This window comes from Hyperoodon ampullatus (assembly GCF_949752795.1).
Source record: "Hyperoodon ampullatus genome assembly, chromosome: 8".
NCBI lineage: Eukaryota > Metazoa > Chordata > Mammalia > Artiodactyla > Ziphiidae > Hyperoodon > Hyperoodon ampullatus.
The window spans coordinates 93,023,224-93,035,180 of NC_136921.1; the positions used below are offsets into that span (position 1 = coordinate 93,023,224).

The window sequence follows — 11,957 nt, forward strand, 5'->3', positions numbered from 1 at the left end:
ATAATGATGACGATGGTGACGATGATGATAAACAAATGTACCCTTAAATTCCGATACCTACCAACTGGGTTTTGAGCCATCATAGGTCTTGATGCTTCACTGGCTTTGCTAACGCCCGCGGCATTGAGTGCATACGTTCTGAACTGATATTCCAGTCCTTCTACCAAACTGGTCACTTTGTAGTTGCACTCTAAGCATGGCACTTTGTTTTCTTTCACCCAAAGAATGGTGTTTCGTTCTTTCTTCTCAACCCAGTAGCCGATGACTTTACTGCCACCATCATGATAGGGTTCTTCCCAGCGAATAGACATGGCATTGGCAGACACGTGGTAGACCTCAGGTCTGGTAGGTGCACTTGGTGGGACTAAATATAAGCAAAGGTATCAAATATGAATACAGTTTTATAAAATTCAGGGGAAATATTTAATAATAGAGACTTGGAAATATGATTTTTATTTTTCTTACCAAATGGATGCTCAGCAACGACTGGTGCTGATTCCAGAGGCTTGCTGACACCAAATCTGTTCTCTGAACTGACACGGAAAGAATATTCCATGTATTTTGTGAGATGAGTGACTTTAATCTGAGTGCGCTTGACGCTGGAATTGACAAGCTGCCAAGCTGTTGTACCTGACTCACGCTTTTCAACTATGTAATTAGTAATATCGGTGCCTCCATCATCTTTAGGTTCAGCCCATGATAGGATGCATGATTCAGCTGAGACAGATGAGACTTCAATGGGGCCAGTTACTGGACCTGGCCTTCCAATGACCACAACTGTGATGGTAAATGTTTTAACACCAGCTGTATTTTCCAGGGTCAAGAAGTACCTTCCAGAGTCACCTCTCATGCTGTCCTTTATAGACAGGGTGGTTCTGTCTTTTGTTGTTGTGATACTCACTCGATCTGTCTCCTTAAGTCTCATTTCTTCCAGCTTCCATGTTACTTTGGGGGTGGGACGACCACTGATTGGCACGTCAATGGTAAACGGGCTGCCTGCTTTGCAAGTTATGAGCTGATTGGTAATTCCAGTGAGATCAGCTGTGGGCTCAATTTGAGGCTCCTTGATGATGACAGAAGAGAAGGCTTCCCTGGGTTCACTGTAGCCAGCATCATTCTTGGCCTTCACACGGAATTCATATTCAGTGTTCTCAGTGAGGTGCTCCACCGTGAAAGTCAGCTGTTTGGTGTGACCAGCTTCAACCCAGAAGTCAGATCCCTTTTGTCTCATTTCGAGCAGGTAGTCAGAGATTCGGCTGCCTCCATCATGGTCAGGTTTAAGCCAAGCTAAGACCGCAGAGGATTTGCTTGTGTCAATGACATCAAGTCTCTTCGGTGGGGCAGGCTGTTCTGTGGCTACCATTGGTTCTGGCATTTCATAGGGTTCACCAACACCATACTCATTTTCTGCAGAAACACGGAAATAGTATGGAACGCCTTCTACCAGGTCGTTGACCTTGAGGATCTGACGAGTGCATTTTTCACTGACCACCTGCCAACTACGGCGACTGGCTTCTCGTTTCTCTACCACGTAGTGATGGATTCGGGCACCCCCATCAAGGAGAGGGGCATCCCACATCAATGTAACAGATCCCCGGGTCACATCCTTGAAGGTAATTGGGCCAGGTGGGCCTGGAGAGTCTAGCACCTTTACGGTGAATGTGATTGACTTACTACCGCTGTTGTTTTCCACAGTAAGGGTATATTTCCCTGCGTCGTTTCGGTTGCAGTTTTCCACGGTGAGGGTGCTGAAGGAGTCTGTTGTATGGATATCAGCCCGAATGCTAAGGTTAGAGTCAGGTTTGCTCCACACAGCTGTTGGAGTGGGTCTACCCTGATAGGCAATGAAGAGGCGAATACTGGCCCCAGCTCTCACAATATGAGTCTGCTTGAAGTTGGCATCGATGTCTAACTCAGGAGCTGATAATCGGTCAACTGCTTTAATGGTGCCGGTCACTTCACAGCTGTCTCCTTTTCCAGCACCATTGACAGCACTAACCCGGAATTTGTATTCTGCACCTGCTTGTAGATCAGTAACCGTATATCTTGTTTTCACACATCCTTCTGCATTCACCTTGTGCCAGTCTCCTAAGTCAGCTTTGCACATTTCAATAATATACCCAATTATCTCCATCCCTCCGTCAAACACTGGCTTAGACCATTCTAAGCTCACAGTTGTCTTTGATGTGTCTGTCACTTTGACCACAGTGGGAGCACTTGGTGGGCTGACTGGCTCTCTACATTTGATTAGTCTTGAGATACCACTGGCAGGTCCTGCTCCTGCAGCATTTTCAGCCATGACACGGAATTCATATTCATTGCCCTCTGTCAGACCGGTGACTTTGAATCTTGTCTCAGAGATTGGTCGTTTGCTGATCACTTTCACCCATCGCATGCTTTTCTTTTCTCTCCTTTCAAGGATGTACTGTTGAATTTCACTGCCACCATCTGATTCTGGCCTTGCCCATGTCAGGGTAATGCTATTGCCTGTTACATTACTAGGTTCTGGAGTGCCAGGGGAATCGGGAGTAGCTGTAAAATAAAAACAAAGAAAGAAATAAACCAATTAGACACATTTGCTTGGAAGTTAACCTTATGACATAGTACCACTTAGTAAAAATGGTCGCTTACTGTACTGTATTTGAGCAACCACTGGGTCAGAATCCAGTGGCCTGCCAACACCAAACTTGTTGACTGCAGAAATACGGAATTGGTATTCATTGCCAGTTATTAGTTTAGTGGCAGTATAGCTGAGGGCTTCACAATTATCCTCAATTAGCGCCCAAGCAAGTCTGCTGGTTTCCCGTTTTTCAATGATGTAGTGCGATACGGGAGCACAGCCGTCATTGAGTGGAGCACCCCACCACAAGGTCATCTTCTCGCCAGTTATACTGGTGAATCTTATTGGCCCAACTGGTTTTCCTGGTGTATCTATAAGAAAAAGGTTCCAGAGTTAGTTTCTTTCTCCTTGTCCATTAAAATGCAATCAGGCATGTCTTTAATCCAAGTCCTGTACATTGTAAGATTAAGAAGCTATTTTAGGAGTACCTTGTACTTTCACTGTAATTTCTGCTTTTGTGGAGCCAGATGCATTTTTGGCTTCCACTCTGTATACACCACGATGGTCCCGAGTAGCATCTCTGACAAAGAGGCTGGTGGATCCAAGGACATCAGTTATTTCCATATTCATCCCCTTCTCAATTTCTTCCCCATCTTTGAACCAAGTTACTCGAGGTACTGGTCGTCCTTGCACCAAAGCTTTAATTCTAAGGCTCTCTCCAGACTTAATAGTGACACCATCAAAGTACTCAGGGCCAAACTCTACAATCGGTGCAACTATAAAAGAAAGAGATAATATGCATTAGTTTGGCTTAATAAAGACTTAAATAAGCATGTTTTTCATTAGCACCATATCATAAAGCCTGAAAGAGTAATGCTTATACCAAAGGCTATTTTGAAAGTAGGATTGATAGTTGAGAATTTAGAGTGTGGGGTTAATTAAACATTTGCGTATTATTAGGTTATCGCCTTTGTTATATCTGTCATGTTATTAATCTTGCATTTCCACTTGCAAAAAGAGAAATGAAACATTTACAGATCATTTACTTCCTAATACTGCTGCATATTCAAACAAGTTCCTGTGCCGGGCCATCAGCTGCACTCAGGCAAGGTGATAATTGTGCTGTTGGACCTGTGTTGAATTTTGGTAACTTCAGTCGAGAGGGACAGTTATTCTTGGGACCTTTTTTTCTTTATTTATTATAAATGACTGAAATCACAAAGCTAAAAACTCATTCCCACTTGCATGCTATTTATATGGAAATGAAATAATAGACGTGGTAAAAAGAATTGATGTTAATTACATTTTTTTCTCCTCTTCATCTGAAAGGTAGAAAATCTAATTCATCCACCTAACAACCTTTGGTAATCTGTATGAAACGTTGTTTCTCTTCCCATTTTTATAGACCAGGGGCCCAATATATATATATATTTAAAAATGTGAATGCTCTTAGTTACATTGGAAATTGGTTGTAAATGCTTACCATTTTCGTCCCTTGTCATAATAACGCCAGAAGACTGTGAGGGCGGGCTTATGGTTCCAACAGCGTTTCTTGCAAGTATTCTGAACTCATATCGATCCCCAGGACTAAGTCCTGTTGCTGTGTACTGGCATTCGCTGACATCACTAAAGTTGCATCTGGTCCAGTGATCGCTCCCTTGCCGTTTCTCGATGTTGTAGGCCACAATCTTACTGCCTCCATCACGCAGTGGTGGGTTCCATTTCAGAGTGATGGTTTCCCGGGTGACATCAATGTAGTCAGGAGTGCCAGGTGGGTCTAAAAATTAGATGCAAGTTAAAGACATCATTATTTCTGTAATCAACTCTTAATCTTCAGTGGAAGGAAAATAAATAAATCCCCCAAACTCATTTTAGCCATTAATTGCAATTTTTTTGTATCAGAGTCTTTAACAAAAAGAATTTTAAATTGCTCTTTTAGACTGATTTAAAATCATCCCCCTTGCTTTACTTGACCAGCTCTCTAGTGACAAGGAAATACGTGAGAAGGTGATACATGGAAGAAAAGCAGACAACTCAAACGAGTTGTCACTAACACATTCAGTTGTGGAATTAAGCATATTTGAATAATCCTCAGTCACTTACCTACTGGGGAAACAGCTAAGGTAAATTTGCTTGGGTCACTAGGTGAGCTTAGGCCGGCAGAATTTTCAGCGTATACACGGAACTGGTAATCCAGGCCTTCCATTAGTCCAGTAGCTCTATGTTCTCTTCCAGATATTGGTGATGTGTTAATTCTTTGCCACAGGATGCTATTTCTTTCTTTCTTTTCAACATGGTATCCAGTAACTTCTGAACCACCGTCATAAACTGGAGCATCCCAAGTTAGGGACATGCCATCAGAAGTCACATTGTATGTAACTGGCTTTCCTGGGGGGCCAGGAATCCTGAACTGGTGTTTTGCCACAATGATGTTTGAGTCAAGTGGCTGGCTGACTCCATACCTGTTTTCTGCCCTAACTCTAAACTGGTACTCAGCATCTTTGACTAGATTAGGAACTTTGAAGGTTGTCCGGGCAACACTGGAACACACCATCTTCCAGTTAGTTTGTGAAGCTTCTCGCTTCTCAATGCTGTAACAGGTAATTTCTCCTCCTCCATCATCATCGGGCACATCCCATGATATGATGACACTGTCAGCCTTGATTTCATCAAATCGAATGGGCCCTTTGGGCTTTGATGGTGGGCCGAGTGTGATGATTGTAATGGGAAATGAGTTTCGACAAACTGCGTTATCGAGAATAATGGTGTATTTCCCTCCATTCGCCTTCTTTGCATTCTTAATACTCAAAGTAAGTTTGTTTTCAGTTTTACTCAAACGAACATGTTCGCTTTCTTTCAATGGCAAACCGTCTTTCAGCCAACTGATAGATGGTTTGGGTTTTCCTTTATAAGGTAACTCGAGGTGCACATTATGCCCAATTCTCACAGTGACTTGTGCCCCAGGGATTTCTGACAGGTCAACTTGCGGTGGAATTACAAGTTCTTTCACTGTAATTGGCCCAATAGTGACACCATCACTCAGTCCTTTCTCATTTCTGGCAGACACTCTGAATTCCAGGACTGAATGTTCCTTGAGTTGGCTAACCTCAATTTCACATGTCTTACTTATGCCAGCATGTGACCATGTTTGTTCGTCTTTACCCTTCCTTTCCACAGTATAATCTGTGATGACACTACCACCATCAAAGTCAGGCTTGGTCCAGCTCAGGGTAACAGACGTTTTTGTTGAGTCTTTCACTGAGAGATCGCGTATAGGAGCTGGTACTTCGGCAGCCTTCACTGGCTTTGTAGTTTCACAGGGTTCCCCGATTCCAATTTCATTTTCTGCAAGAACTCTGAAGAAGAATGGAGTTTTCTCTGACAAATCTGTTACCTTAAAAGATGTGCTAGAACACTTGTGTGACACTGAAGACCATGTTCTCTTGGTGGCATCTTTCTTCTCAATGATGTAATTAATTATGGGAGATCCTCCATCAATGAGAGGAGACTCCCAGAGCAATGTGACTGTGCCTCGAGAAACATGTTTAATCTGTAGTTTCTGGCAGGCAGCTGGTGTATCAAGCACTTTAACGCTCACAGTTGAAGACTTTGGCTGACCAACGCCATTTTCTATTGTGAGAATATATTTGCCCGTATCATTGCGAGTGACTTGAGGAATAATGAGTAATGAAGATGAATCAGTGTTTTGAATGCTGTATCTGGCATCACTGCCAAGATTCTTCTCATCTTTTCTCCATGTGACAGTAGGTGGAGGTCTGCCTTTGAAGGGAATCAACACTTGTACGTCTTCACCGGCTTTAGCTATAATGGAGGTCCTGAGAGCCACATCTAGGTCAATCTCTGGTTCCTCTGTAGACATAAAATGGGCATATACAATGAATTTTAAAGCAAGGAAATGAGTGATTTCCTCTATTAAAAAAATAAAAACACAATCATACCAGTAGGTACGTACCAAGTATATCTTTGGCCTGTACGGGTTCAGTCATTTCTATAGGTTCCCCTTGTCCAGCACAGTTTACAGCGGATACCTGGAAGTAGTAATTGACTCCAGGTTTCAGGTTAGATACCACATACTCTGTAGTTCTGACCTCTCCTTTTGTAGAGACAACAGTCCATTCCTCTTCCTCTCCTTGTCTCATGCCAACAACATATCCAGTAACAGCACTGCCCCCATCGTAGATGGGTTTACTCCAGCCAAGAGTGATGGATGATTTAGTTGTATCTTCAATTCTTATCTTAGCTGGTGGGCCTGGAGGATCTGGCATGGCCAATCACAATACCGTAATTACATAATCATGTACGGTTTGGTGACATGAAAGAAGACATAGGTGAAGACACCACACTTACCAATAGGATCAGCAGCTTTGTAGAAGTCAGATGGTTCAGAAAATGGACCCTGTCCAGCAGCATTTATAGCACAAACTCGGTATTGATAGTCACTGTGTTCCGTGAGTCCTGTCACTTTCTGTCTGGTGTCACGGATCGTCTCCTTTAGGACTTTAAACCATCCCAGACTCTTCTTGTCTCGTTTCTCAAGGAAATAGCCGCTTATGTCACTACCACCATCTGCAGCTGGCCTGTTCCAGACAACAGTCATCGAATTCTTGGTTATCTTTGTCACCTCTGGCACGCTCGGAGGCCCAGGTGTGACTGTTCAGAAAGGAAGAGGAAAATGAGTTCAAAGGATCAACATTACTGATAAATTCTACCTTTTAATCTTCAAATCCTATCTAAGAATATTAGTTTCATTTATTATACTTTCTACCTGGTGAAAAGGATGATAATGAGAAGCGATATGATGAACAAGAAAATAAAAGTCAATCAAGCTCTGAAAACATATTCATAAGCTAGCAGAATAGTATGTATGTATGTATGTATGTATGTATGTATGTATGTATTGGCTGTGTTGCACGGCTTGAGGGATCTTAGTTCCCCCACCGGGGATCGAACCCGTGTCTCGGCAGTGAAAGTGCCAAGTCCTAACCACTGGACCACCAGGGAATTCCCAGTTTTTATTTATTTATTTATTTATTTATTTATTTATTCATTTATTTTGCGGTACGCGGGCCTCTCACTGCTGTGGCCTCTCCCGTTGTGGAGCACAGGCTCCGGACGCGCAGGCTCAGCGGCCACGGCTCACGGGCCCAGCTGCTCCACGGCATGTGGGATCTTCCCAGACCGGGGCACGAACCCGGTGTCCCTTGCATCGGCAGGCGGATTCTCAACCACTGCGCCACCAGGGAAGCCCCTATATTTATTTTTAAATTTTCATTTTATTTGATTTTAGTTTTCTAATGAAATCATGTCTCACCAAATGCATTCCTTGCTACCACTGGGTGAGATTCCAGTGCATCACCAATTCCGTATTTGTTCACAGCGCGAACCCGGAAGATGTATTCATTTCCTTTGATAATTTTGGTGGTCGTAATGATGCACTCTTCCAAATTTTCAGACACCATAGACCACACGACGCGGCTTGTCTCACGCTTCTCCACAATGTAGTGAGTGATTTTTCCACCGCCATCATCCGCTGGAGGCTGCCAGAGAAGAGTTATCTTTGTAGCAGTGACGGTCTTAAATTCAATTGGTCCACCTGGAGGTCCTGGTTTGTCTGTGAATGAAAAAAACAAAATGGTAGATTAGTAAATTTTAAAAGGCTTCTAATTTAAAATTATTAAGTTTTAGGCAAACAAAATATGATGTGGGTCCGTATTCACCACCTACCAAGGATCTGCACTCTGATGGTGGCTGAGGCTGAGCCTATGGCATTCCTTAGTTTTAATTCATAGCTTCCACTGTTAAGGCGAGTTGTATCTTTGATGAGTATAGCTGCAAGGTCAGTGGTATTTTCGACACACACCAGTGCACTGGTTTGTAACTCTTTATCATCTTTGTACCACTCAATTGTAGGCTCAGGTTTGCCAGAAATGCCAGCTCTGAGCTTCACAGATGTACCTGCTCTGTATTTGACAACTTCTGTATATTCTAGAGGCAAATCAATTACGGGTCCACCTGCAAGAAAAACAGATGAGAAATATTTAGAAAATCACAAGGATGAAATAAATAATTGCAACAACTTCAAAGTAAGCTCATTGGCCCTTATTAAATAATACACATGAAGTAGTTCTAATACTATTTATATTTTACATTTAATTTTACAAGCCACTCTTTTATCACAGATGGGGAAGAAAGATTGTGAGTAAGCTCTGTACCCCAGTGACACTGCACTAATTTCACAGGGACTTAAATGCCTTTGAAATGTATCTTAACATCTATCAGGTGTTTTATTCCAGTGATGCAGTGGGATATGGCAGTGGAGCATCATTGCAGAAGCTGAATTATATGTTTTCTTTTATTCTAGTTCTCCTTCCTCTGACTACCTCTGATTCTTTTTATTTTCCCTTCCCAGTTCACTGGTATCCAAGTGGGGGCATTTCACATCAGACCCTTGAATTCTGAATTATCTACTCACAGAGCTGTAAACTTCCCTGGACTGATTTTCTGCCAGGCTGCTTAAAATTTTTGAGAAACACAATTAATTTGACTTGCTTCACAGTCTCACGAATACTGACTCAGTGTCTACAAAGCCTGGTTCATAAAGAGAAGCCCTGGGATTCTCAGCATGAGGATGGGAGTGGATACTTTTGCCCAGATACCATAGAGACTCCTCCTTGAAAATGGGGACTTTTAGAAAAAGTGTCACAGGGTACCTAACTCTCATGAAATTTTAATTTTCAAAGCACTGTTGAGTTGAATGTGCCACTTATTTTCCAGAATGGTCAAAAATGTGTATTTTGGACTGACAGCCATGTAGAGAGAATTCTGGAGTCTGTCTGTTTGAATACCCACCCTATCATTAATGAGCGGCTTGATGTTGGGGAAGTTATATAAGTGCTCTAAACCTCAGTTTCTCTTCTGTAAAATGGGCTTATCTTAAGGCTGTTAGAACTAGGGGAGAGAATTCATGGAAAGTACCCAGTAAATGTTAGCGGCTGCTAATATTATCATCATTAATGCCTCTGTTTAGTCTTTCACTTATTTCAGAGGAATATTCTCTGGGCATTCAACCATGGTTTTAATTATTGATGCTGAAAATTTTAAATAGAAGAGTGAAAACACCAACTCGCGTAATCAAAGAATCGTAAAAGGTTGAAGTCAGAAAGCCCTTTAGGTATCCTGTAGTCCAAATCTCATGTTTTACAGTTAAGTCAAGAGGCCTGGAGGGGTTATGGAATTTTCCTAAGACTCACAGCTAACTCATAATTTCTTCTAAAAATCTAACAATGTACATAGTAAAAGTTATCCTACAGATTAGGACCACAAAAGTAAGACAAAACACTTGAGTTAAATTGCTGTCGGGATTCAAACTGCTAAAAATGCTTACCATAAGAATCGACGCATGTAATGGGGCCTGCAACCTCGGATGGATTGCTGATGGAACCAACAGCATTTCTAGCAAAGACACGGAATTCATACTGGGAATTCTGAGTCAAGCCAGAGACAGTGAGTTGAGTCTCGGTAACATTGGTGAAGCTGGCCTTAACCCATCTGCCATCTGGAAGGTCTCGTCTCTCAACAATGTAGCCTGTAATCTTGCTTCCTCCATCAAAAGCTGGTTGTTGCCATGAAAGGTTGACAGAGTTCTTTGAAACATCAGTGATACGGACATTTCTTGGGGGTTCTGTGGTAATGACAGGAAGCAGATTAGTGGCACTTATTTCAACATTATTTTGCTTTGCAGAAAGAAGGTTTGCATTTTTAAGTAGTGAGAACTGTCCTCCTTATGACAAATACATACCGCAGGCATCAATGGCTAGGACTGGTTCTGAAGGATGGCTGGGTTTTCCAATACCAGCAGCATTTTCTGCATACACCCTGAATTCATAGACAAGTCCAGCACTGATGGTTGTGACTGTGAAGTGAGTGGTGCGGATGACCATTTTGTTGGCTTTCTGCCATAAGATAGTGTTTCTGTCTTTCATTTCCAGGTGATAGCCTGTAACTGCACTGCCTCCGCTGGACACTGGTTCATGCCAGCCCACGGTGATACTTTCTCGAGTGACATTAGTGACCCATGGTGTAGATGGCGGTCCAGGTGTTGCTACAAAAGAGAGAAATCCCACAGGTTAATACAGACATTTAAAACATTTATGTATATGGAAACCTGGGATCTTTGAAAAGTTTGACAACTTACTGTATGGTAGTTTGACAACCACACAAGCCGAATCTATGTGATCACTGATGCCAAAGCGGTTTTCTGCCTTGATGCGGAATTGGTATTCTTCTCCTGTGGTCAGTTTCATGACTTTAATCATGGTTCTTGCAACTGTCGCAGACACTTCAGTCCATACTGCAGTACTTGTCTCTCTCTTGAGTACAATGTAATTGGTAACCTGACTTCCACCATCATACTTAGGTGGCTCCCATTTGAGAGTCACGCTCGCTTCAGTTACATCACTAATCACAACAGGGCCAGTTGCGGGACCAGGCCTGTCCAGTATGATGATGTTAATGAAAGCTTTGGTTGTTCCACTGGAGTTGGCAGCAGTGATCTCATATCTTCCAGCATCAGCAGCAATGCTTTCTTTGAGATTGATGGTCAGGTTCTCAGCAGTAGTTTCAGTGTTAAATCTCATGGTTGCTTTCAGCGGGACACCATCTCTTGATAAGGTCACTTTGGGCAGTGGTTTTCCAGAAATTGGAATATCAACTTTAAGGTTTGAACCAGATCTAACATAGACGGTATGACTTGGGAAGTTCTTCATGTCAATTTCAGGTGGTTCTGAAAAATAAGAGTATGTAAGGTGAAGGTGAAAAACGTTTTATTGCAAATTAACTTAAGTCAATGCAAATAAGTTCAAATTTTGCTTCTGCATAACATTGACATACCTAGCTGCTCCTTTACAAGGACAGGAAGCAGAAGCTCTCTTGGGTCGCTCAGACCAGCTTGATTTTCAGCAAACACCCGGAAAAAGTATTCAGAATTCTCCCTCAGACCAGAAATGACATGATGGGTTGACTTTACCACTGCACATCTCACCCAATTTTTCTGTCCTTTTTCTAGTGCTTCAATGACATAATGTACAATTCTGCTTCCACCATCATGTTCTGGCTTCAACCAGGCCAGGGAAACACTATCTTTGGATACACTTGTTACTCCAAGTTTTTCAGGTGGGCTTGGTTTTTCTAAGAAAGTAAAACATCAGAAGAAAGAGAAGTTATTACAACATTTTTTCCCCACATGTGTTCTTCCTGCATTGTGAAAAGAAAAAATTTTTAATGAAGGCCACAGAGTTACTTTTATTTGAGTCTTTCTTACTTTTTATATGATCAGTTTGGCTTCTGAGCCAAGCAGAACTTTCCCAGGCTTTGTCAT

The 11,957-nt window shown here is 42.3% G+C and overlaps 1 protein-coding gene across 3 annotated transcripts in view; it reads right to left on the reverse strand.

Moving 5' to 3' along the window:
- Nucleotides 1-11,957, reverse strand: part of TTN (titin) — a gene marked incomplete at both ends in the record, with an annotated part of 282,756 nt that overhangs the window by 19,763 nt on the left and 251,036 nt on the right. For all 3 annotated transcript variants that reach the window (XM_079710139.1, XM_079710137.1, XM_079710138.1), the window contains 14 exons: nt 62-364; nt 466-2,532; nt 2,632-2,931; nt 3,049-3,336; nt 4,044-4,337; nt 4,664-6,430; nt 6,534-6,839; nt 6,929-7,231; nt 7,893-8,192; nt 8,306-8,593; nt 9,966-10,262; nt 10,380-10,682; nt 10,776-11,363; nt 11,471-11,767. In XM_079710139.1, the coding sequence (XP_079566265.1) occupies nt 62-364; nt 466-2,532; nt 2,632-2,931; nt 3,049-3,336; nt 4,044-4,337; nt 4,664-6,430; nt 6,534-6,839; nt 6,929-7,231; nt 7,893-8,192; nt 8,306-8,593; nt 9,966-10,262; nt 10,380-10,682; nt 10,776-11,363; nt 11,471-11,767 (7,701 nt within the window). The remainder of the gene's footprint in view (nt 1-61; nt 365-465; nt 2,533-2,631; nt 2,932-3,048; nt 3,337-4,043; nt 4,338-4,663; nt 6,431-6,533; nt 6,840-6,928; nt 7,232-7,892; nt 8,193-8,305; nt 8,594-9,965; nt 10,263-10,379; nt 10,683-10,775; nt 11,364-11,470; nt 11,768-11,957) is intronic.